Below are 22,397 nucleotides of genomic sequence, written 5' to 3' on the forward strand. Positions count from 1 at the left end.
TTCTACGCCAATTACCTCAACTTGTTTAAATTTTTAAGTGGGCTTAAGTGGACTAAGTGCGTTCACAAAAGTACCGATTGTTTGTAGCAGCAGCCCTGTACATCGATAAGGGCTGAAATCATTCCTGATCTTTCAATAGTAGTATCGATGTTTGTGCAACTCTGGGCGCAGCCATCTTGGGAAACAAGTTGACTTCCAAAATTAATTTCCGCCTTCTTTCTCTTTCATCGCATCGTCTGAAGTGAACAGACGTCATGGTAAGTTTCGCTGCGGCAAATAGTGAAAACAGAAGATATTAAGTGAACTCGGATAAACTAAAAGAATTGATTAACTTGATCTGTTTAATGGATGGACGGTACTAAAGAGTATTTTCGTGGAATTGCATATTGATGCGATGTGTTTTTTATGATGAGATTACCATGCACCACTCTGAGACTAGAAATAGTTGATGTGGATTATGGTTCACTGAACAACGTTGAAAATATGTTTAAATATTTAGTGCAAACACGCTGTGCACTTCAGATAATGTACAAATGAAGCGCTTTTCGCGAAAATTGTATTTTCAATAGCCACGTGTGCGACATAACCTCAAAGCATGGTCTGATTTTCGTTTTTTCTTTTTGCTTGCAGTCTCATCGTAAGTTCTCCGCGCCTCGCCATGGCTCCATGGCCTTCTACCCCAAGAAGCGCTCAGCACGCCATCGTGGCAAGGTTAAGGCTTTCCCCAAGGATGATGCCAGCAAGCCCGTTCATCTGACTTGCTTCATCGGCTACAAGGCCGGTATGACCCACATTGTGCGTGAGGCTGACCGTCCTGGTTCCAGTAAGTATACATTATTTTAAAATGTTTTTTAAGAATCGATTTTCATGATGATAAAAGGTAAAAAATTTATGGTTAGAAACTGTATGATCAACCGTGATTATTACTTTACTAGGGCGGACTGACTAAGCTTCATCCAAATCCTCGTTTTATCCACTGCTGTTGCACGTGTCTAAACCAAACAATATTTTGTTTGCCATTTTGCAGAGATTAACAAGAAGGAGGTCGTTGAGGCCGTCACCGTTCTGGAGACCCCACCCATGATTGTGGTTGGTGCCGTCGGTTATATCGAGACTCCATTCGGTCTGCGTGCTTTGGTCAATGTTTGGGCCCAGCATCTGTCCGAGGAGTGCCGTCGTCGCTTCTACAAGAACTGGTATGTATCTCCTCCCACGTGGGTACAGTTTATCCATGCCTCCGCCATTTTGTTTTTGTACGAGTGTGCACACACGCACACATGCGCAGACACACGTGCAACTGCTGACCTGAATGATGATACGATGGTATCTGAATGAGCAAAATTCTTGTTGAAAAACCTTCTACCATCTGCTGCCTTCCTTCTGATCGGTCTCGTAGAGAACCACGACGTGTCGTGTATGCTGTGTGTGTGTGTGTGCGCGCGCTTTTGGATGGACCTTTTTATAGTGTATTTCCTTGAGAAAACCTTACTAAATGCAAAACTCATCATAAAGTTCTTCGATCAGTACGCTGAGAGAGCTTTTCAAATCACTGAACGTCGTGTGAGCTGTCAAGTTGAGTTTGATTCTTGTGATCTTTGTTTAACTCGAAGAACTTGTCGAGTGAGCACGACATGGAAGACTGCATCTCCGCTCGCCTTTACGATTGCGATGAGGTGCACTTCCTGTTCTATTTCGCCCCTCCCGAATGACACAGCAGCTAAGAAGTTGGGGTGCACTGAAAACCCAATGGATTCTCTTGTTTCTGACTGCATCTACAACTTGACCATAATCATATCTCAGGTACAAGAGCAAGAAGAAGGCCTTCACCAAGACCAGCAAGAAGTGGACCGATGATCTTGGAAAGAAGAGCATCGAGAATGACTTCCGCAAGATGCTGCGTTACTGCAAGGTTATCCGTGTGATTGCCCACTCGCAGGTAAATATCCCCCTTTTATTGTATTGACACTCTTTGATCGTACGACGTCCTTGGCCTTGTTGCGCCATCTGTGCTGGGTCCTTTCGGGGGCTTGGCCGTTTGGTGCGCCTGGCCTAAAAAGCATTCACGCTGTGTCTCTCGATGCACAGTTAAGGAATGCAACGTCGCAGATGAACCTGCCCCTCGGGTGGCGGGCGCTTGATATATTCCAGTAACGGTGCGCAGCCGCTCAGGCTATGATCGCTCGGTTAAACCATATCACGTACAGTCCCCAAACCTCTTTAATATTCATGCGAATGGAAGGAGCTAATCAAAGTATTTCGATTGTTTTCTCGTTTAGATCCGCTTGATTAAGCAGCGTCAAAAGAAGGCCCACATCATGGAGATCCAGCTGAACGGTGGCTCAATCGAGGACAAGGTCAAGTGGGCCCGTGAGCACTTGGAGAAGCCCATCCAGGTCAGCAATGTGTTCGGTCAGGATGAGATGATCGATTGCGTTGGCGTGACCAAGGGTAAGGGTTTCAAGGGTGTCACCTCGCGTTGGCACACCAAGAAGCTGCCCCGTAAGACGCACAAGGGTCTGCGCAAGGTCGCCTGTATCGGTGCCTGGCATCCGTCCCGTGTGTCCACCACTGTGGCACGTGCCGGTCAGAAGGGTTACCACCACCGTACCGAGATCAACAAGAAGATCTACCGCATTGGTGCTGGCATCCACACCAAGGATGGCAAGGTAAAGCAGCATTCTTGTTCCCCTTTTGACCCACATACAATAGACAATATTTGCACCCGGCTGTTTCTCGTCTCCTGTGGCAATGATGATAAAAAACTAAAAATATTATACGACATCGAAAACAAACAAAACCTTGATATACCATGATATCTATAATGATAGGACTGAGAACACAGACAGACAGAACAGCGTGGGGTGCAGTTTGTCCTTTCCAATCCCACTCACTATCCCTGTTGTGTGACAAAGACTAACGCAAATTTTCACCCTCTTCTCAATTGTAGGTCATCAAGAACAACGCCTCCACCGAGTACGATCTGACCGATAAGAGCATCACCCCCATGGGTGGCTTCCCCCATTATGGTGAGGTCAACAACGACTTTGTCATGATCAAGGGCTGCTGCATTGGCTCCAAGAAGCGCATCATCACCCTGCGCAAGTCCCTGCTGAAGCACACCAAGCGCTCGGCTCTGGAACAGATCAAGCTCAAGTTCATCGACACCTCGTCGAAGATGGGCCATGGTCGCTTCCAGACCCCAGCCGACAAGCTGGCCTTTATGGGTCCCCTCAAGAAGGATCGTCTCAAGGAGGAGGCTGCTGCCACCACCAGTGCTGCTGCCGCCGCCACCGCCACCGCCTAATCCAAAATGAACTTTGTTGGTGTTTTGCCTGCCTCTACTACCGCCCTCTGCTGCGGTAGGGTAGCACTCAATAAAAAGAGTTTTGATTACGCCTAAGCTAAATGTACAAATTTTTGTCAATGGGGGGGGTCGTCGGGGTAGAATCAACTAATTTTAAGAAAAGATTGTGCACTCAGTTTCCTTGTGAAATTACACATTTCCTTTACCCAGAGGATTGTCCGAAACTAAATGCAACTGGATAATAATATAAGTCAAGATATAGCGACTCTTGCAATCGTGTAACTATAATAGATCTCATCATAAATAAAACCTTTAAGGATTTGAGTACATGTTAGCACTTTATATCTGCAGAAGCATTGGATTACATATTCAGATGAGTTTGATCAACGATCATCATTGCACTCGGTTTGTTCGTGACAATTCCTAGAACACCTTGATGCCAGCGACCACCTTCTCGTTGTCGTAGATCTCCTTGGCGTAGCACAGATTGGGGAAATCGAAGGCGGCACCGTAGCGGTTCTTGCATCCCGTGGTGGCCTTCTCTCCCGGAGTGTACACGGGTTGGCCGATGATGTTCGATGTGGCAAAATTACAGGTGAGCACAAAGTGGTTGTAGAAGTCGCGGGAGAAGCGCACAGCAGCACATCCCACGTGGGTGTTCTTCTCGGCCACGGCAATGGTGAACTTGGCCACATTCTTGTTGGGCAGCTCCTCGGGGAAGTTGGCCAGAATCTCGGGGGTGGCATTCGAACGCTCGGCGAACCAGTTCTCGATCTGCTCCTTCAAGATCTCCGCATCCGTGTACTCGGACTCAGCTCCGCTGTAGCTGAAGATGACATTGTTCTGGCCGGCATAGGCAAAGCGCTCCGTGCTGCGGCACTTGTCGGTTATGGACTCGCAGGTCCTCACGTTGTACGAGGCGAGGTGGGCCAGTTCCTCGCACCAGGACATCTTGGCCATGCGCACCGCCTTGGGCAGGTTCTCGATGGTACCACCAGCCACGTTGTTCCGCAGTTCGTTGAAGAGCGTGAGGATGAGCTTGTGATGGGGTTCGATTTTGATTTCGCGCACATCCTTGGGGCAATCAACACTGAAGTTCTAAGAGGGGAGGGATTGATGGATTGGAGGGTGGACTAACTGGATCTAGCGTCTGGCACTTACTCCTTTATTATTGCAGGCCACGTGCTTGTCCATGCAGGTGGGCAGTGCACAGTAGTCGACGGCGATGGCAGCTCCTAGGATCGCAGCAAGCACAATGAGATAAGTCTTCATATTGATGTCCGCTGTTGGATTCCAACTGAAGTCCCACCAGCGGAGTGCTTCCTATTTATAGGAAGATCACAAACCTCTCCTTGGACAGGCTAATGGGCAGCTGTTTCTTGTATGCAGAATGTTTCTCTATTCTGTTTTCCAGCGAATGTAACAAATAGTTATGACAATTGGATTGGCTATTATCTGGATGCGTCAGTGCCACCAGTGCCGCTCCGCTATAAAAGCTGGCCATTCAGATAACTTTGGCCAGTCTCTATCCAATACCAAGCAATTCAAATGGCCTTTACCAAGATAGTTGCGCTCCTGCTTCTCGCCTGCGTTTTGTACGACTCTGCCGCCTTTGGGGTCGACTACTGCGCTCTGCCCACATGTCTGGACAAGCACGTGGCCTGCCACAATAATTAATGGTTAATAATGGACATGAAAAACATCGGCAATTGGCATCCGAATCTCAGACCGAATGACTTTGGCGGCTATCGCCCAGGTTTGCAGCCTCTTATCTATGGGGAGGATATGAACAGGTTGGTGAACTACAGGAATATGAAGGACTTTTGCGAGAAACTGCTGCAGGATCAGCTCTTCCAGGCGGTTGTTCTGGCCCCCGTTGCCGAATTGGATTCACCTCCTCAAAATAACTTTGACTTGGAAGATCACAAGGACAGGGATTACTTTGTGATGTTGTACGATCCTGCCTGCTACCACTGGCCCATGCAGTTGAAAATGCTGCGGAAACTTTCCCTTCTGCTGGCCAACGAAACTATCTCTGTGATCAATAATCATCAATAAGTCGCACAACTATTTGGGCGTGGTATTCAACAAGTTTTCGAAGGCGGTCAACTGTCATGGGGCCACAATATTCAGCACTTCACGTCTGAATGGCTGGGACTTTAAGATGCGCCCGAGACAGGACAGTACACGCGAATATTTGCGCTACATTGCCCAGAACAGGCAGCCAGAGTTGTTGGGCTTCGATGCCAATAGCGAGCCCAAAGCACCCGAGGCGGCATTGGCTTACATTGAATGTCTATTTGCTGAAAGCAGTTGACGGATTACCATGGCCATAAAGTCTATGTTTATCTATAGATTCTAGTATGTATATTCAAAATTTAACTGGATTGTTGGCATCTCTGGGCAACTGAATGCCCATGCCATGGCCAATGAGTCACAGAAGGGCTGCACCTGCAGCTGTGCCATCGGGCTGCACATCTTCCTCATCTCTCTGCTCTGCCTGCCGTTTGTAACGATTATTTCGGCGATGTACTCCTTCTACATTGGCACCCTCACCTGGTACAACATGTTAAACTATTACTGTGAGGAGAAGTCGTATCTGCACAAGATCTTCGTCACACCGATGCTCTTCTTGGCCTATCCGCTGGCCATAGTACTGTGCACCTTTGGGTTGGGCCTTTACTCCGGTTTCCGGCAGTTGAGTCTGCAGTACAGCAGCTGGGTGAACGACATCACGGACATCGAGAAGGGTTTCTATGGCTGGCTGTGTGGATTCCTCCACATGCCCGACTGTAGTCCCTACGAGGTGGTCATACTAACCGATATCTGTGTGGCGCCGCAGGATCCACAGCGTCTGCACATAAACAAGCCCCGCCAAGAGCTATCCATGTACGGTGAGGTTTGTAGCTGCTGTGAGGAGGCCTATGGTTTTTGGGGTCTTCCGAAAATTAGGCACCATCTAACGAGAGGCAAGAGAGATTCTCTTTAACAGTCGGCAAAGAGGGCCTGGGATCAGAGAGTGGGTCAGAGCCAGGTCAGACTTCCTCGTCGAAAGGAGAGCGGGTTCGAAGTCGAAGTTCGACAAGAAGAGAGGCTACAAATAGATGCCATTGGACGCCATTGCAGCATTCCAAGCCTGGTCGACAGCATTGGATGGTGTTCATTTTCTAAAGTGGCAGCGGGGTTTTAAATATTCAAAAAAAAAGAGAGAGAAACCTTTTAAATTAAGTAACGACAAGGAAATATATCTCAGGCAGTGAGGCGTGGTACAGTGATACCTTTGCAATACACCCTTTCGGCACCCGTTTGGGTAAGTTGAAAAGAAAAACAGCCGAGTGAAGTGTATAAAGGTGTTCTGTGTGTGCAAATTTCCTTAGGTTGGAAATTGGAGGAGGCTCGTCTTCCACGACAACCAGCTGCAGGTCATAGAAATTCGCCAGAGCCAGAGCCCCCACTTACCGGTGCTCGACAAGCGCCGGTGATCCGCAAAGAGGAATGCGCAACTGAGCGCAGAGGAATGCGGAAGGGGCGTGAGGGACGAGAAGAAGAGAGATAGAAATTCACAGTAAAATTAGCTCGACCTACCTGAGCCACTCGGTCGTCGTTTCACTTTTTTTGTGTGTGCGAATTGTGTGTGTTCTTTTTTTTAAACTTTTCAGAAACGTAAGTCGGAAGCGCTTCGTCGATGGAGGTTCCTGTAAGTCGTTTTAATTAAACAAATAAATTATCTTCCATTTTTTTTGTGTGGCGAATGCTCTGAAGGTTCGTCACGGGAGCACACCCAATTAGTGGGATGAAAAGAGGGGGCATCAGAAAGTCGTAAATAATTGCTCTCCTCTTGATTCTTTTCCCTACGTCTCTCGCGTATTACACCTTCCCTTTTGATGGATCGATATGCCCAGCTAATGCTCAGATTAAAATTTCTTACATTTCTTTTGTTTTAATTCCTATTCAAATTATCTGTTCTCAAACATATCTAATCTAAGTTTCTTACTTATTTACATTACTTCACTCTATTTTATTTAAAACGAGGGGGAACGTTGTGAGTTGCTGCGGACACCGCAACTCTACGGTTATACCCGATACTAAGTCAGTATGGCTCTCCTCCGGCAGAGGCCGCTAATATTTAACGACACGACAAAGAGTGCGTGCGAGAGAGACAGAAAATCAGTCTGAGCGTGACGTCGGGCGCTGCGTAGCCACCGCAAATTGATTTGTTCCTTTTGGCTATAAAAATTATCTGATCTGATCCAAATTCAGCAACCGGATAGATATAGTCATTCTCTATGATTCTGCGTTTTTAGTTTTATCGAATCTGCAATATTGTGGATTGTACAGATTTTCGTCTTTTGTACGGGCGGATGGGGGTGGGGCGAAGTTCTGAGATATACGTTTTATAGTGACGTCTTAAAGGAGTGTGTGTACCAAATTTGGTTACTCTAGCCTTAATAGTCTCTGAGATTTGTGGTTGCCCCAGATTTTCTTCCTTTGCGTGGGCGGAAGGGGGTGTGGCGAAATTTGGACATGAAACGGTCAAGGTCCGATATCACAGGAGTGTGGATACCAAATTTGGTTGCTCTGGCTTTTATAGGTTCTGAGATCCTTGAACTCATATTTTGCAATTGGCAAAACCGACAATGAAACCTGTGTGTTAGAGTGAGACAGAGCGAGAAAGAGTGAAATTGTTTTCGTGATTCTGGCTGTAATAATTATACGATCTGGTTCAGATTTTGCACTCTAGAAGATATAGTCATCTTCTACGATTCTGCGTTTTTAGTTTATTCGTATCTTCGAAATTGTGGATGCCACAGATTTTCGCCCTTTGTTGGGGGCGGAAGTGGGCGGGGCAAAGTTTTGAAATATTTTTGGAGCAGTGACATATCACAGAAGTCTGGATCCAAAACATCGTTGCTCTAGCTCTTATAGTCTTTAAGCATTAGGCGCTGAAGGGGACGGACAGACGGACAGACAGACAGGGCTCAATCGACTCGGCTATTGATGCTGATCAAGAATATATACTTTAGAGGGTCGGAAACGATTCCTTCTGGACGTTACACACATCCACTTTTACCACAAATCTAATATACCCCAATACTCATTTTGAGTATCGGGTATAATTAAGTCGTAGCAAAGACTATACAATACCAAGATGTTGCATGAGCGACCAAAAAGCTGTTCTATGGCGTATGGTATTGTATGGTCTTTGGTCGTAGCCAACACTCGGGGAAGGGAGAAACTAATGAATAAACTTAATTAAAGGGATCAAGAATTTTAGTCATAAGCAATGAATAAATGTTTATAATGTGTGAGTGGAAGCTATAGTGTTTGATCTCCTGCAGCAAGCCCCTGTAGGTCCCCCATAATATAAGGGGTCTTGTAGCAAAATCATGTGTTATAGGTAGGGTGGGCGAACATCACTCCTCACGAACAGCTGATCAATTCTTTTCGTTGTCCGTTCACCAGTGAACGTTTTAGGTGTTGTGCTTTCCGTCCGGTTTCAAATGGCTTAGTGACACGCATTAAATGTAAAATAATAATAGGGTAGGCCTCAGCTTAGGAGCAAAATACATAAGAACACCACACTCGTGGCCGACGAGCCAGTAGCCGGAAAGTTGACAGCGTGCCGCTCCAAGCTGAGAGGACCATCTCGCCTACATCGTGGTTGCACGTTACATCCATGTAGAGGGGGAAATCGTCGAATGAGGGGTGCCAGTAAACGGTTTAATTTATAGGATTTACTGGACCAGCGTCGGCGGTTTCGATATTTCGGCCATGAGTGTGATATAAAAAACGTAAAAAGAAATGATATATCTCTGAAAATCTACTCGTACGAGACACAAACTTAAGTTTCCTTTGGCCAAATTTGTTCCTTTTACTTGTATGCAATTGCAGTTTTAGAGAACAGGAATATATAGGTATATACACCACATACCCCATAGATATCAAAGCTAAACCAAACATAATCCAAGCCCTATAGAGACTAGAATTTAAGTTACTAGAAAAACATTTAACACTCGCACAAAAACAAACAACAACTTCTCAAGTTTTCAATATTTCAACAATAACCTCCGCCATATACAATAATCTCCCATATAGAATATAATTAATTGTTTTCCGAATGAATTGCTCAAAAAAATGGTTAGTGTCATTCTGAACAGGTGTTAATTGATTTACAAAATTTACTAACAATAACTATAACTACTATTATCTCGTGTTTAACGAACTGTAAACTAATTTCCCTACCCCCCATTAAAAAGCAGCGCTTTTTCGAATTAAGTTACTATTTTTAGTACAAAAACAATATAATTACAGAGTCGATATATTATATTTATAATGATATAGAAAGATTACCCTGGGCGATAAAATGAAAACCTTTGAATGTACTTTCTGCGAGACAAAAATTAGGTATGTATATGGGTAGATCACTTTGTTATACTTAGATTTAGCAATACCCCCAAAATCTCTTTTTAAATTCTAAAAATGCCTTTGCGCACTTTCATTATTTTTTTGGTGGCATCTGCAACCCCACAATCCAAAAATTTAATGAATTTAAAGGATAATACTACGACCTTTCCCATGATTTTTAATTCGTGTCGATAGGGTGGATCTACCTGACACAAAATGTTAAATTTTGCCAATTTCTTTAAAAATTTGTAGACCTCTCGTGGAAAGTAAAAAATGTCTGTCGCCCAATAAGTAATATCCTTTGGTAGTAATCGGATTCCATCCATATCTGTTTCCGAAAAATTTGCAAGGTTATGGCCGAAAAAAACCGTTAACTAGGACCTACAAAATACATCATTTCTTTACTTTCAAAACTCAAAGCCAAATCTAAAATATTTATAAACTCTCATTGCATTTACAGAACAATGCATTTATCTTAAAAAAAAACACACATCTACAAATAATAGAGAAACCACAAACAAAACAAATTAACTGCGCAGTTGAGGTGATGGAAACTTTTTCTTAGTTTTAAGCAAACAATATTTATACCCGATACTCAAAATGAGTATTGGGGTATATTAGATTTGTGGTAAAAGTGGATGTGTGTAACGTCCAGAAGGAATCGTTTCCGACCCCATAAAGTATATATATTCTTGATCAGCATCAATAGCCGAGTCGATTGAGCCATGTCTGTCTGTCCGTCTATCCGTCTGTCCGTCCGTCCGTCTGCCCGTCCCCTTCAGCGCCTAATGCTCAAAGACTATAAGAGCTAGAGCAACGATGTTTTGGATCCAGACTTCTGTGATATGTCAATGCTACAAAAATATTTCAAAACTTTGCCCCGCCCACTTCCGCTCCCACAAAGGGCGAAGATCTGTGGCATCCACAATTTTAAAGATACGAGAAAACCAAAAACTCAGAATCGTAGAGAATGACGATATCTTTTAGACTGCGGAATCTGAATTGGATCGTATTATTATTATAGCCAGCATCAAGAAAACAATTTCATTTTTTCTCGCCCTGTCTCTCTCTAACACACACGTAGCATAGGCGGCTTTGCTTAGAGTAAAACATTAGCGCCTAGATCTCAGAGACTATAAAAGCTAGAGCAACCAAATTTGGTATCCACACTCCTAATATATCGGACCGAGACGAGTTTGTTTCAAAATTTCGCCACACCCCCTTCCGCCCCCGCAAAGGATGCAAATCTGGGGATATTCACAAATCTCAGAGAGTATTAAAGCTAGAGTAACCAAATTTAGTATCCGCACTTCTGTTAGATCTCACTATAAAACGTATATCTCAAAATTTCGCCCCACCCCCTTCCGCCCCCACAAAGGACGAAAATCGGTTGCATCCACAATTTTGCAGATTTGAGAAAACTAAAAACGCAGAATCATAGAGAACGACTATATCTATCCGGTTGCTGAATTTGGATCAGATCAGATAATTTTTGTAGCCAAAAGGAACAAATCAATTTGCACTGGCTACGCAGCGCCCGACGTCACGCTCAGACTGATTTTCTGTCTCTCTCGCACGCACTCTTTGTCGTGTCGTTAAATATTAGCGGCCTCTGCCGGAGGAGAGCCATACTGACTTAGTATCGGGTATAACTGTAGAGTTGCGGTGTCCGCAGCAACTCACAACGTTCCCCCTCGTTTATTTCTACACCCAAAAAAAATAAGAATATATAGTAAACGGCACACGTATACACGAATAAATATACATATAAGTAAACGTTTTTAAAATAGAAATTCTATATGTTAAGTAAAAAACGGAACCCGAATATCAAACAAATACTTATTGAAATGAATATATTAGCCCCCGGAGAAATACAGCCACTAAAAACTGTTTAGCAAGCCAAAGCCCAATAAACCAGATGTTTTGAATATTTGCATTATTTTCACAATCAACAAACGACATAATAGAGGTACACTTCCACAAAGGAGCAATGCCAGGTTTTTTGACCAGCCCCAGCGCTTTGATACTCTAGCATATCATATCCATTGTTTATACGGCAGCGAACTTAGCTGATAGTCATATGACATTATACCTGCCGGCTATCAGTCCAGGAACTGAGCAAATATTTGGCAACACACCCAGCCAACCAGCAAAAATTGATCTATGTATATAGCATAAAAATCGATAATTATAGAGTATTAATTATCTAAAAATAGAATCTCTGCCACAGCTCCGTTACCTGCTCAACTGAAAAGCATAGCTGAGGCATATATATCTTTCGCTCTCACCACATGTTTTCCCATAAAGGCCATCTTGCAGTTAGCAAAGCCTAATGTCAGTAGGCTATAAGAAGTATTTATTGTTTTTGGTTTCTTGGGACCGAGAAGAATCTCAATTCTCGACAGAGCAGTCTACTTCTGCGCGAATACCTTGTCTTGGCCTTTTCCTCCCCATTTGAAAAAGGTATATTAAACTCCATATTAAAATCATAATACCCTCTGCAAGGGTATCAAAAACAGTGAGAGTGGGCGAGCCAGAGAGAGAGAGAAGTCGCTACCCGCTTCCTAGTAGAATGTCAAGCAATCAACGGGTAATCAAAGACAGCTGTGCTGTCAGGTTTCCTCATGAGAGAGAAAGAAAGAGAGAGAGAGAGAGAGCAAATAAATACAATACAGTTATATACCAATATAATAAACGTAGAGGCGGATCGAGACATTTACCAAACTTTAAACTGGAAACGACGCGACAATATATTGCATAAAATGCATAAAAAATACCCCCGATGTACTCTGTTCTTTACTCCAGGACCTTTTACTGGATGTTACCTGTAGTCTGCCTAAACTAACAAAAGCTTCTGCGCAATGACAATCGAAAACATTTAAATAGGGTGCTACATTTTTTTAGAATATTGTCAAATTTGATACTGATACTGATATTTTCAAATTTAAAAATTGATCTTAAAGAAACGTCATATTCGCGGAACCAAGGCATATTTTGTACACTAATCTTTATAGAGATGCTTGCTGGAAAATGGTTTGTCAACTGTTGCTATTCGTATGCACACGACTGTAGAGCAACTAAGGTAATTGCTTCTCTGAGCAGCACGCCGGCGCCAGGGGAGAGTGTAAAATGTCTCGGAATACCGCGTTCGGTTCACAATTCACCATCAGAGCCCACAGAGTGCTGTCGAACGAGGGACAGCAACAGAGACGACAAATTTACAGAAAAGATGGCAACGGATAACTTGACTGCTGTTCTTCATGGCATTGAGGACTTGCGTTTGGTAAGAGGAATCCCAGACAAAGGCTAGTCTCGTAGATTATTGAATTTTCTTTACTGCCGGCAGGAACAACGTCCCATTCCAGAAATAGCCAGCGATGGTATGCAAGTATTTAGGTTGGAAATGATCGCCTAATAATTAAGTCCATTTATTTGTTGCCCCCGCAGAGGTCCTCCTGGCCATGGACAGTGTTGGGATCTGCGGTTCCGATGTGCACTATCTCACTGCTGGACGCATAGGCGACTTCGTGCTGACCAAGCCCATGATCATCGGACATGAGGCTGCGGGCGTAGTGGCGAAGGTGGGAAAGTCCGTAAAGCATTTGGCTGAGGGCGATCGTGTGGCCATCGAACCGGGCGTTCCCTGTCGCTACTGCGACCACTGCAAGCGGGGAAAGTACAACCTGTGTGCCGACATGGTGTTCTGTGCCACGCCCCCGTACGATGGCAACCTTACACGCTTCTACAAGCATGCGGCGGACTTTTGCTTCAAACTCCCGGATCATGTCAGCATGGAGGAGGGCGCCCTGCTGGAACCACTCTCGGTGGGTGTTCACGCCTGTCGTCGGGCCGAAGTTGGTCTGGGCTCCAAGGTCCTGATCCTGGGCGCCGGACCAATCGGTCTGGTCACTCTGCTGGTAGGAAACCCATTAGTTTTATTAAGTGGACTTGTATTTAATATTTTCCCTCACCTAGGCCGCTCAAGCCTTGGGAGCTTCTGAGATTTTGATCACAGATTTGGTGCAGCAGCGTCTGGATGTGGCCAAAGAGCTGGGCGCCACCCACACCCTGCTGCTGGATAGGAATCAGAGTGCCGAGGATATTGTCAAAAAAGTCCATTGTACCATGAGCGGGGCCCCTGACAAGGCCGTCGACTGTTGTGGGGCAGAGAGCAGTGCTCGCCTGGCAATCTTCGTAAGCTCTCAATGAAAGGGTTTTGCTGTGGATGAACGTAACTCTCTGACCCTCTTTTGTGCAGGCTACACGTTCCGGCGGTGTTGTCGTTATTGTGGGTATGGGAGCACCGGAGATCAAGCTGCCCTTGATCAATGCCCTGTCACGAGAGGTCGACATACGTGGCGTCTTCCGCTACTGCAACGAGTGAGTGCTATGATGCCATTTTTTAAACATTATAAATTGAGTTTTATTATGCGCTTACAGCTACTCGGCCGCTCTGGCTCTGGTGGCATCCGGTAAAGTGAATGTCAAGCGTCTGGTAACACATCACTTTGACATCACCGAGACGGCGAAGGCCTTCGAGACCTCCCGCTATGGCCATGGCGGTGCTATCAAAGTCATGATACACGTCCAGCCCAGAGATGCCAACAATCCAGTTAAATTTTGAATATACATACTAGAATCTATAGATAAACATAGACTTTATGGCCATGGGAATCCGTCAACTGCTTTCAGCAAATAGACATTCAATGTAAGCCAATGCCGCCTCGGGTGCTTTGGGCTCGCCATTGGCATCGTAGCCCAACAACTCTGGCTGCCTGTTCTGGGCAATGTAGCGCAGATATTCGCGTGTACTGTCCTGTCTCGGGCGCATCTTAAAGTCCCAGCCATCCAGACGTGAAGTGCTGAATATTGTGGCCCCATGACAGTTGACCGCCTTCGAAAACTTCTTGAATACCACGCCCAAATAGTTGTGCGACTTATTGATGATCATCACAGAGATAGTTTCGTTGGCCAGCAGAAGGGAAAGTTTCCGCAGCATTTTCAACTGCATGGGCCAGTGGTAGCAGGCAGGATCGTACAACATCACAAAGTAATCCCTGTCCTTGTGATCTTCCAAGTCAAAGTTATTTTGAGGAGGTGAATCCAATTCGGCAACGGGGGCCCTGGATCTGCAGGCGTTTCTTGATCAGATCGAAGGGATACACAATCGTCTTGGACAGCATACCCGATGAGGCGCCCAGAGCGAGGAGCGTCAAGGTGGGCAGCTTGCTGCGATCCCCCACCTCGAAGAAGACACAAGCCCAGTCGCTGAACAGAACAGGCGATACCCACGGCCCAGCCCACGGTACATGCCGCGTGGTCCCTCCTGGTGCACAATGGCGGAAACGGCACGCGTGCCATTCCTATAGCCCTTGCTGGTGTACTGGGCAATCAGACGCGTTCGTATAACATCCAGCGGCGTGGGATGATAACCGCAGCACCGCCAGCAGCGGCGCCGCACAGGAAATTCGACAAGTGCTGGTGATCCTTGAGGTAGTGCGTCTGATTGTCTGACAGATCCCGTACATAATGGACAGCACTCCCTCCTCGTGGTATATCGTCTTCACCGCCTGTGTAATGGAGATGTATTTGGATGCCTGTCGTGTGCCCGTGGACTGGCTCTTGCCCAGCGGCTCTACCTGCAGCTGAAAGCGTATCTTTAGCACGTCCAGAGGTTGGCAGGTGGAACGGGTTATGGCCGCCGACAGGCCTCCAGCCACAATCTGATGCAGTTGCTCGCGCGTACTATGCCTGCGTCGCGGACTTGGCGAGGGGCTGGTTGTGGTGGTGCCTGTTGTTACCGCCATTTCGTTACGTTGACCAATACGAAAATGAATGCCTGCTCGCTGCCTGTCTGCGGTGGCGGCTGTGTTTGTGCCTGGGTGTGTGTGCGTGTTTGCTCGTGCGGATTTCACTTTTATTGCTGCGACTGACTCCTCAATGGCATTTCTGTAAATCACAAACAAAACCAACAGCATTATTAGTAGCTTTCTTCATGTTTTTGGCTATTCAAAACTATTCAAAGGTGCGGCCTGTTTACACACTCATCAACATTATGATTGCAAAAGATGGGAAGATGATTGGGGTAGGGGGGGCTCAAAAACTTACTAGAGTCATGTCAGTAGTTTCTCGCAAAAGTCCTTCATATTCCTGTAGTTCACCAACCTGTTCATCTCATAGACATTGTGCTTCTTATCCTCCCCATAGATAAGAGGCGGCAAACCTGGCCGATAGCCGCCAAAGTCATTCGGTCTGAGATTCGGATGCCAATTGCCGATGTTTTTCATGTCCATTATTAATCATTAATTATTGTGGCAGGCCACGTGCTTGTCCAGACATGTGGGCAGAGCGCAGTAGTCGACCCCAAAGGGTCCCCAAAGTCGTACAAAACGCAGGCGAGAAGCAGGAGCGCAACTATCTTGGTAAAGGCCATTTGAATTGCTTGGTCTTGGAAAGAGACTGGCCAAAGTTATCTGAATGGCCAGCTTTTATAGCGGAGCGGCACTGGTGGCACTGACGCATCCAGATAATAGCCAATCCAATTGTCATAACTATTTGTTACATTCGCTGGAAAACAGAATAGAGAAACATTCTGCATACAAGAAACAGCTGCCCATTAGCCTGTCCAAGGAGAGGTTTGTGATCTTCCTATAAATAGGAAGCACTCCGCTGGTGGGACTTCAGTTGGAATCCAACAGCGGACATCAATATGAAGACTTATCTCATTGTGCTTGCTGCGATCCTAGGAGCTGCCATCGCCGTCGACTACTGTGCACTGCCCACCTGCATGGACAAGCACGTGGCCTGCAATAATAAAGGAGTAAGTGCCAGACGCCAGAACCAGTTAGTCCACCCTCCAATCCATCAATCCCTCCCCTCTTAGAACTTCAGTGTTGATTGCCCCAAGGATGTGCGCGAAATCAAAATCGAACCCCATCGCAAGCTCATCCTCACGCTCTTCAACGAATTGCGGAACAACGTGGCTGGTGGTACCATTGAGAACCTGCCCAAGGCGGTGCGCATGGCCAAGATGTCCTGGTGCGAGGAACTGGCCCACCTCGCCTCGTACAACGTGAGGACCTGCGAGTCCATAACCGACAAGTGCCGCAGCACGGAGCGCTTTGCCTATGCCGGCCAGAACAATGTCATCTTCAGCTACAGCGGAGCTGAGTCCGAGTACACGGATGCGGAGATCTTGAAGGAGCAGATCGAGAACTGGTTCGCCGAGCGTTCGAATGCCACCCCCGAGATTCTGGCCAACTTCCCCGAGGAGCTGCCCAACAAGAATGTGGCCAAGTTCACCATTGCCGTGGCCGAGAAGAACACCCACGTGGGATGTGCTGCTGTGCGCTTCTCCCGCGACTTCTACAACCACTTTGTGCTCACCTGTAATTTTGCCACATCGAACATCATCGGCCAACCCGTGTACACTCCGGGAGAGAAGGCCACCACGGGATGCAAGAACCGCTACGGTGCCGCCTTCGATTTCCCCAATCTGTGCTACGCCAAGGAGATCTACGACAACGAGAAGGTGGTCGCTGGCATCAAGGTGTTCTGAGGATACTTGAGCTATCGCTATTTGATTTAAGATTTTGTGAAGTTGCAAAATGCAAAGAATGTGATGTGGAATAAATTCCCTGCACAGAAAAAATAACGTCTTTTTGGGCAATCAGCTGATCTGCAAATGAGTTGGCAGCTCCCTCGCCCTTTCGGAGGGAACTTTGTTTTTGTTGCGCTGCTCCGAAATGTTACGCGAAGCTTTGAGGATTGGCAGCAGACGATGCTTCAGTTATAAGTCTGTGCGTCGCCCGAATTTGGGTGCCACAAGTGCTCCGAAGGCGGAGCCTGAAAAGACTGCAGATGCTGTACCCGCAGCTACCGGCACGGGCAATGGGAGCCTGGCCAAGCAGCTGAGAGCAAAGATTCTGGCCACTGGACCCATCACGGTCGCCGAATACATGAGGGAGGTGCTGACCAATCCCCAGGCAGGCTACTACATGAACCGCGATGTGTTTGGCCGTGAGGGCGACTTCATTACATCGCCAGAAATATCGCAGATCTTTGGAGAGGTGAGCCCATTCTCCAGAACAGAAAGCATATTCCTTGATTTGGGTTCATTTGCAGCTGGTTGGAATATGGCTGGTAGCTGAATGGCGCAAGATGGGCAGTCCATCGCCTTTTCAGCTGGTGGAGCTGGGACCTGGCAGGGGCACCCTGGCCCGTGATGTCCTCAAAATCCTCACCAAATTCAAGCTGGGGGCCGAGTTCTCCATGCACATGGTGGAGGTCAGTCCGTTCTTGAGCAAGGCACAGGCACAGCGCTTCTGCTACACCCACGAAACGCTGCCGGAGGAGGCTCAACTGCCGCACTATCAGGTGGGCACAACGGCCACTGGGACCAAGGCCTACTGGCACCGTCGCCTGGAGGATGTCCCTCAGGGATTCTCTTTAGTGCTGGCCCACGAATTCTTTGATGCTCTGCCCGTGCACAAGCTGCAGCTGGCCAATGGCCAGTGGCAGGAGGTGCTCATCGATGTGGCGCCTGAGTCGGAGCCAGAGGCGGCAAACTTTCGTTATGTCCTGTCCAAGTCACAGACCCCAGTGTCGCGGGTATTTCACCCAATGCCCGGCGAGACACGCCAGACCCTGGAGTACTCGCTAGAGACGGAACGACAGGTGGGTCTGCTGGCCGAACGCCTTGAACGGGATGGCGGCATTGGCCTGATCATGGACTATGGACACTTTGGCGAGAAAATGGACACATTTCGTGCCTTCAAGCAACATGCCCTGCACGAGCCACTGCTGGAGCCGGGCACAGCAGATCTCACTGCCGACGTGGACTTTAAGCTGGTGAAGAGCACGGCCGAGACAAGGGGACACCTACACTGCTGTGGTCCCATCGAGCAGGGGCTCTTTCTCAGCCGCATGCAGGGCGAGGCCAGATTGGAACAGCTCCTGGCCAATGCTCTGCCAGAGAACGAGGCCATTATACGCTCTGGCTACGAGATGCTGACGGATCCCAAGCAAATGGGCAGTCGCTTCAAGTTCTTGGCCATGTTTCCCGGTGTGGTGGCGCCACATTTGGAAAAATTCCCCGTTGCTGGCTTTAGCTAAATTTGTGGTTTAATAATGAACTTTTCTGTTGTACAATTACGAATGTCATTTCTTTTGGAATGCAGCATTGATGGCCTGCATCTCGGTGCCGGTGAACTGTAGCACCGCCGAGATGGCATTCAGCATGTGTCGCTTGCCATCGGCATCCTTCGTCACAATATAGCTGATGATGACGTTCTTCAGATACTCCAGATTGGCGCCCTCGCGTGTCTTGCAACGTTCGAGTCTGGGCAAAGAAAAAGTAGCTTAAAAGAAGTCCTGGCCAAAGGACAGAATACTGTTCTCACCTGTCCACCTGCTCCTCCAGGCATTCAATCTTCTCATGCATCTCCTGCTGCGAAGTAACCTTATCCTGTATGGCCTTTCGCAGCGTGGATTCCGCAGAATATTTGCCCTTTCGGAGCGCTGTGATTTCGATGTCCTTGCGGGCCAGCTCGTTGGCATAGTGCAGCATGTGGCAGTTCTCGCCTAGGGATAATTTCTTGGATTTCACCTGCAGCCTGCGATCGCGTTCCCGTTGCTCGCTCTCCACCTCCACGCTGTCGCCATCGGAGGAGTAGTTATAGGACTCGGCAGCCGTGTCTAGAGAGGGAGCGGGCAAAGCACTGCAGGCGCCGCTACCACCGGCTGTATGAAATACCTCAAATGAGGTCTGCAGCGTCTTGATCTCCTGCTCCTTCTCGTCGAGAAGCTGCAGGGATCGCTGTCGCTGCTTCTGCAGCAGCTGCTCCAGCTCGTTGAGCTTGCAGCGCGTCTCGTTCTCGAGCTCTGCCTTGGCCTCCTGCCATTTGGTGCGCTCGTTCTTCAGGGCCTGCCTCAGCTTGTCCCCCTGCTGCTTGAGCTCCTGCTCCGACTCGTCAATGTTTCGGTTGAGCACTTGCACCTTCTCCTGCAGCGTCTGGATGTGCGACTGTTGCAGCTGGATTTTTTGTTCGAGCAGCTGGCGCTGCTGTTTGCCAGCCTCCAGCATTTTCTGTACACCGTGGAGCTGCTGCTCGCATTGCACATGACTTTCGGACGATGACGACGACGTTGCATGGGTGCCCAGGGAGAGAATCTCATTGAGATCGATCGGATTGGTAGAGCGGGCATTGGCAGTGGTGAGCAGCTTCTTCAGGCGTACGATTTCATCTACCAATGTGGCAGTATCCACATCATCACTGAGAACCCTCAGAGGGGGGGCCGGACGGGATTGGGCCTGCTCTAAGTCCTGCAGCTGCTGCTTGAGTGCATGGATGCTGTCTTGATCCTGCTGACGCAGTCGGTCATAGCTGCCCACAGTGGTGCTCAGCTCGGCCAAGCGTGCCTCCAAATTGGCCACACGACCTTCGTGTAGAGCCGCCTGTTTGCGGCTCTGCTCCTCGGCCCGCAGAACCCTCCGCTGCTCCTGGTTAATGGCCACCGCATGCTGTTCCTTCAGTTGCTGCATCTCCTGACGCACCTGGTGCAGCAGGGAGGCGTTATCCGTGGTGTTGGCAACGGCTGCATGTTCGGCCTTGGCCTGAAATTGCCGTAGCTGATTCTTGGCCTCCTTGAGCTGCGCCTGCAGATCGCGAAGGCGACTGTTCTCGGCCTCGTTGCTGGCGAACTGTGTCTTAAAGTTGTTCAGCTGCATCTCGATGTTGTCCTTGAGGTGCCTTTCGTCTGCGTAGAGCTTCTGGAGCTCGCGAATCATCAGCATTTGGTTATTTGTCTCCTTTTCGCGCTCTTGCCGCTCTATGATCCACCTGGCTTTGACCTCATCGACATCGCTCTTGGCCTTGGCGGCCTGTTCCTTGGCCTTGGCATGCAGCTCCTGTATGCTCTGCTCCTTTTGGGCAATCTGGCTGCGCAGCTGCTTCTTGTCCGCCTGGAAGGAGGCTTCCATTCGAGACTTTTCCGCCGACAGGGTGGCCAGCGAGTTCATCAACGTGATGATCTGAGTTTGCAGCTGTCCCTCGGCCGAGGGAGAAGCACCCTCTGCCCCATCGGTGGAGTCTGTACTGGCAGTGCCATTTACATTTGCAGGATCCGCATCCTTGGCGGGTGATCCTGCACCTGTGGCCTCTGCATGGGCAGCCAAACTCGTTTCCAGGGCTTCCTTTTCCTTCATCAGACCCTTGTAGGCCGTAACCACATCTGCAAGAAAAGAAGTCCCATTGATTTACCTTCATGTTTGGCAATTGTTGACTCATTTACCTTTGAGTCGCTTCTCGTAGCGACTAAGCTGCTCTTTCTGTGTGCTGACCAGGGACTCCAGCTCCCTCTGGCGCTTCTCCATCTTAACGTATGGTGAGAAATTACTGTAAACGCTTTCAATTAATATAAAAATTTGATTTATTTCTCTTTCGTGGCATTTTTTCGCATTTTGCAAACAACAAAATCTTAACAGCTGTTCTTCAGCTGAAACCAGACTGCAAACTTGTTGCATTTGGTTTGCACCTAAATTTAGCCTAATTACTGTGATTTAAGAACTGTCAACTTGTTGTGTTTGATCTACAACTAAAATTAGCCTAATTACAGTGATTTAAGTTTAACAACGTATTTTATAATAAACTTAAATAAAATTGAGTTGAATTAGCGGTTATTCGTTGGCCTGCTCATCCTTCATCATTTCTGCTATTAAACGCTTGCGCTCTTCGGCCTGTCGAAGCTTGCGCATAACCAAGTCCTCATAGTCCAGCGGAGAATGGTTGCTGGCTGCTGTCGAAGCACTCCGCTTCTCCTCGGCCGGCGGTGTTACCCACTCAAAGTGCAGAGGATTGGAGGAGTCGCCCTTCTCATAGGCCAGGATCATGTCGCAGGCTTCGCGCGTAGTCAGCTCCACCATGGCGCGTCCGCCTCTTTTGGTATTCATCACCAGAGCCACCACCTCGCCGTATTTCTTGAGAAACTTTAGCAACTTCTCTTGGCTATAGTCACCCTTATCGGTCTTCCACTTGATCTTGATGCGGTGCTGGGCGGAGTCGAATGTGGCCTGCTGCGGCTTGTGCTTCTCCGCATAGGTGCGCTGCAGCTGCTCCTTCATGGCCTGCTGCTCCTCCTCCAGCAGCTTGGATCCTTCACGGCGCAGACGCTCGATTTGCTCCTGCAGCACGTCCTCATCACTCTTGCGCACGGTGCTGTACGGTTGGCTGGAATGGAGCTTGTGCAGGGCCGCCTGTTCGCGCTCCTCCAGCTCTTGCTTCAGTTTCTGGCGTTTACTGTCCAACTGTTTGCTCCGCAGCTCGGCGGCCTTTTTTGCCCTGAGCACCTTGTCGTAGGCAGCTCGGGCGGTGTCATCTGTGAGGATACCCAGGGCTTTGGATAACTCATGGAAGCGTTCGGCCGCCTGCGGATTATCGGGATTCTTGTCCGGATGGCAGTCAAGGGCGCGCTTTCGATACGCTTTCCGTATTTCATTCTGCTCGGCCTCGATGGATATTCCAAGCAGATCGTACAGATTAATGTCGCTAAACTTTTTGCTGGACATTTTCACTATTTCAACCGGCGAGGAAATAAAAATACAGCAATTTGTGGGGAACTAAGGGACGCTCGATCAGCTGTTCATTGGACCAAGTTGGCAGCTCCGCGGCCACAACGTGTGCCTGTTTGT

The 22,397-nt window shown here is 47.8% G+C and overlaps 10 protein-coding genes, 3 non-coding genes and 1 pseudogene across 16 annotated transcripts; 9 read left to right on the plus strand and 5 right to left on the minus strand.

Moving 5' to 3' along the window:
* Positions 1-102: 102 nt before the first annotated feature.
* On the plus strand, positions 103-3,406 carry RpL3 (ribosomal protein L3). Of its 2 annotated transcripts, XM_001359900.5 has the most exons (6): positions 104-257; positions 631-823; positions 1,028-1,196; positions 1,801-1,936; positions 2,277-2,666; positions 2,948-3,406. In XM_001359900.5, exons 1-6 carry the CDS (start codon positions 255-257, stop codon positions 3,302-3,304), a joined length of 1,248 nt encoding a protein of 415 aa, XP_001359937.4. In that variant the 5' UTR covers positions 104-254; the 3' UTR covers positions 3,305-3,406. The 2 variants fall into 2 exon arrangements, with proteins under 2 accessions (XP_015038320.1, XP_001359937.4); XM_015182834.2 differs by lacking the exons at positions 1,801-1,936; positions 2,277-2,666; positions 2,948-3,406 and adding an exon at positions 1,513-1,721 and having other exon boundaries at positions 103-257.
* Positions 398-474, plus strand: LOC117183411 (small nucleolar RNA Me18S-Gm1358). Its single transcript, XR_004468569.1, has one exon. It is a non-coding gene; the product is annotated as a small nucleolar RNA Me18S-Gm1358 (small nucleolar RNA).
* Positions 868-949, plus strand: LOC6897943 (small nucleolar RNA U43). Its single transcript, XR_053418.2, has one exon. It is a non-coding gene; the product is annotated as a small nucleolar RNA U43 (small nucleolar RNA).
* On the plus strand, positions 1,307-1,388 carry LOC6897944 (small nucleolar RNA U83). Its single transcript, XR_053419.2, has one exon. It is a non-coding gene; the product is annotated as a small nucleolar RNA U83 (small nucleolar RNA).
* Positions 3,407-3,623: 217 nt separating the features above from the next.
* LOC26532861 (antigen 5 like allergen Cul n 1-like) lies at positions 3,624-4,808 on the minus strand. Its single transcript, XM_033376883.1, has 3 exons — positions 4,779-4,808; positions 4,466-4,627; positions 3,624-4,402 (listed from the first exon to the last, which is right to left on the minus strand). Exons 1-3 carry the CDS (start codon positions 4,806-4,808, stop codon positions 3,728-3,730), a joined length of 867 nt encoding a protein of 288 aa, XP_033232774.1. The 3' UTR covers positions 3,624-3,727.
* A 182-nt stretch (positions 4,809-4,990) lies between these two features.
* Positions 4,991-5,362, plus strand: LOC117183225 (uncharacterized). The gene has a single exon (XM_033376887.1). The coding sequence runs from the start codon at positions 4,991-4,993 to the stop codon at positions 5,360-5,362; it is 372 nt and encodes a 123-aa protein (XP_033232778.1).
* A 128-nt stretch (positions 5,363-5,490) lies between these two features.
* Positions 5,491-9,289, plus strand: LOC117184266 (transmembrane protein 169-like). Of its 2 annotated transcripts, none has more exons than XM_033381039.1 (2): positions 5,491-6,193; positions 8,984-9,289. In XM_033381039.1, exons 1-2 carry the CDS (start codon positions 5,727-5,729, stop codon positions 8,985-8,987), a joined length of 471 nt encoding a protein of 156 aa, XP_033236930.1. In that variant the 5' UTR covers positions 5,491-5,726; the 3' UTR covers positions 8,988-9,289. The 2 variants fall into 2 exon arrangements, with proteins under 2 accessions (XP_033236930.1, XP_033236928.1); XM_033381037.1 differs by having other exon boundaries at positions 5,491-6,187; positions 8,978-9,289.
* Positions 9,290-12,603: 3,314 nt separating this feature from the next.
* Positions 12,604-14,354, plus strand: LOC6897947 (sorbitol dehydrogenase-like). Of its 2 annotated transcripts, XM_033380970.1 has the most exons (7): positions 12,604-12,742; positions 12,812-12,992; positions 13,056-13,089; positions 13,157-13,626; positions 13,685-13,903; positions 13,968-14,089; positions 14,150-14,354. In XM_033380970.1, the coding sequence occupies exons 1-7, from the start codon at positions 12,726-12,728 to the stop codon at positions 14,331-14,333; spliced, it is 1,227 nt and encodes a 408-aa protein (XP_033236861.1). In that variant the 5' UTR covers positions 12,604-12,725; the 3' UTR covers positions 14,334-14,354. The 2 variants fall into 2 exon arrangements, with proteins under 2 accessions (XP_033236861.1, XP_033236858.1); XM_033380967.1 differs by having other exon boundaries at positions 12,612-12,992.
* A 33-nt stretch (positions 14,355-14,387) lies between these two features.
* LOC117183332 (uncharacterized) lies at positions 14,388-14,753 on the minus strand. The gene has a single exon (XM_033376891.1). The coding sequence runs from the start codon at positions 14,751-14,753 to the stop codon at positions 14,388-14,390; it is 366 nt and encodes a 121-aa protein (XP_033232782.1).
* LOC117184261 (mitochondrial thiamine pyrophosphate carrier-like) lies at positions 14,648-15,792 on the minus strand (annotated as a pseudogene).
* Positions 15,793-16,186: 394 nt separating this feature from the next.
* LOC4803148 (antigen 5 like allergen Cul n 1-like) lies at positions 16,187-17,360 on the plus strand. Its single transcript, XM_001359901.4, has 3 exons — positions 16,187-16,216; positions 16,368-16,529; positions 16,593-17,360. The coding sequence occupies exons 1-3, from the start codon at positions 16,187-16,189 to the stop codon at positions 17,265-17,267; spliced, it is 867 nt and encodes a 288-aa protein (XP_001359938.3). The 3' UTR covers positions 17,268-17,360.
* A 37-nt stretch (positions 17,361-17,397) lies between these two features.
* On the plus strand, positions 17,398-18,859 carry LOC4803149 (protein arginine methyltransferase NDUFAF7 homolog, mitochondrial). Its single transcript, XM_001359902.4, has 2 exons — positions 17,398-17,778; positions 17,834-18,859. The coding sequence occupies exons 1-2, from the start codon at positions 17,455-17,457 to the stop codon at positions 18,821-18,823; spliced, it is 1,314 nt and encodes a 437-aa protein (XP_001359939.2). The 5' UTR covers positions 17,398-17,454; the 3' UTR covers positions 18,824-18,859.
* GCC88 (GRIP and coiled-coil domain containing 88 kDa) lies at positions 18,811-21,365 on the minus strand. The gene is made up of 3 exons (XM_001359903.4): positions 21,002-21,365; positions 19,111-20,941; positions 18,811-19,049 (listed from the first exon to the last, which is right to left on the minus strand). Exons 1-3 carry the CDS (start codon positions 21,231-21,233, stop codon positions 18,869-18,871), a joined length of 2,244 nt encoding a protein of 747 aa, XP_001359940.2. The 5' UTR covers positions 21,234-21,365; the 3' UTR covers positions 18,811-18,868.
* Positions 21,127-22,310, minus strand: LOC4803151 (dnaJ homolog subfamily C member 17). Its single transcript, XM_001359904.4, has one exon. It carries the CDS (start codon positions 22,272-22,274, stop codon positions 21,387-21,389), a length of 888 nt encoding a protein of 295 aa, XP_001359941.3. The 5' UTR covers positions 22,275-22,310; the 3' UTR covers positions 21,127-21,386.
* Between the last annotated feature and the right edge of the window lie 87 nt (positions 22,311-22,397).

This window comes from Drosophila pseudoobscura, chromosome 2 (assembly GCF_009870125.1).
Source record: "Drosophila pseudoobscura strain MV-25-SWS-2005 chromosome 2, UCI_Dpse_MV25, whole genome shotgun sequence".
NCBI classification, from domain to species: Eukaryota; Metazoa; Arthropoda; class Insecta; order Diptera; family Drosophilidae; genus Drosophila; species Drosophila pseudoobscura.

Bases quoted from the DNA above. Each gene is read 5' to 3' on its own strand.
- RpL3 (XM_001359900.5), top strand. The intron at 824-1,027 runs GTAAGTATACAT...GCCATTTTGCAG, and splicing joins GGCTGACCGTCCTGGTTCCA to AGATTAACAAGAAGGAGGTC. The intron at 2,667-2,947 runs GTAAAGCAGCAT...TCTCAATTGTAG, and splicing joins TCCACACCAAGGATGGCAAG to GTCATCAAGAACAACGCCTC.
- LOC26532861 (XM_033376883.1), bottom strand. From the start codon at position 4,808: ATGGCCAGCTTTTATAGCGGAGCGGCACTG. The intron at 4,628-4,778 runs GTGGCACTGACG...TCCTATAAATAG, and splicing joins TTTATAGCGGAGCGGCACTG to GAAGCACTCCGCTGGTGGGA. The intron at 4,403-4,465 runs GTAAGTGCCAGA...CTCCCCTCTTAG, and splicing joins TGGCCTGCAATAATAAAGGA to AACTTCAGTGTTGATTGCCC.
- LOC117183225 (XM_033376887.1), top strand. From the start codon at position 4,991: ATGGACATGAAAAACATCGGCAATTGGCATCCGAATCTCAGACCGAAT.
- LOC117184266 (XM_033381039.1), top strand. From the start codon at position 5,727: ATGGCCAATGAGTCACAGAAGGGCTGCACCTGCAGCTGTGCCATCGGG.
- LOC6897947 (XM_033380967.1), top strand. From the start codon at position 12,726: ATGCTTGCTGGAAAATGGTTTGTCAACTGTTGCTATTCGTATGCACAC. The intron at 13,627-13,684 runs GTAGGAAACCCA...TCCCTCACCTAG, and splicing joins TCGGTCTGGTCACTCTGCTG to GCCGCTCAAGCCTTGGGAGC. The intron at 14,090-14,149 runs GTGAGTGCTATG...ATGCGCTTACAG, and splicing joins GTCTTCCGCTACTGCAACGA to CTACTCGGCCGCTCTGGCTC.
- LOC117183332 (XM_033376891.1), bottom strand. From the start codon at position 14,753: ATGTTGTACGATCCTGCCTGCTACCACTGGCCCATGCAGTTGAAAATG.
- LOC4803148 (XM_001359901.4), top strand. From the start codon at position 16,187: ATGGCCAGCTTTTATAGCGGAGCGGCACTG. The intron at 16,217-16,367 runs GTGGCACTGACG...TCCTATAAATAG, and splicing joins TTTATAGCGGAGCGGCACTG to GAAGCACTCCGCTGGTGGGA. The intron at 16,530-16,592 runs GTAAGTGCCAGA...CTCCCCTCTTAG, and splicing joins TGGCCTGCAATAATAAAGGA to AACTTCAGTGTTGATTGCCC.
- LOC4803149 (XM_001359902.4), top strand. From the start codon at position 17,455: ATGTTACGCGAAGCTTTGAGGATTGGCAGCAGACGATGCTTCAGTTAT. The intron at 17,779-17,833 runs GTGAGCCCATTC...GTTCATTTGCAG, and splicing joins TATCGCAGATCTTTGGAGAG to CTGGTTGGAATATGGCTGGT.
- GCC88 (XM_001359903.4), bottom strand. From the start codon at position 21,233: ATGCAACAAGTTTGCAGTCTGGTTTCAGCTGAAGAACAGCTGTTAAGA. The intron at 20,942-21,001 runs GTAAATGAGTCA...CTTTTCTTGCAG, and splicing joins CTACGAGAAGCGACTCAAAG to ATGTGGTTACGGCCTACAAG. The intron at 19,050-19,110 runs GTGAGAACAGTA...TTCTTTGCCCAG, and splicing joins CTGGAGGAGCAGGTGGACAG to ACTCGAACGTTGCAAGACAC.
- LOC4803151 (XM_001359904.4), bottom strand. From the start codon at position 22,274: ATGTCCAGCAAAAAGTTTAGCGACATTAATCTGTACGATCTGCTTGGA.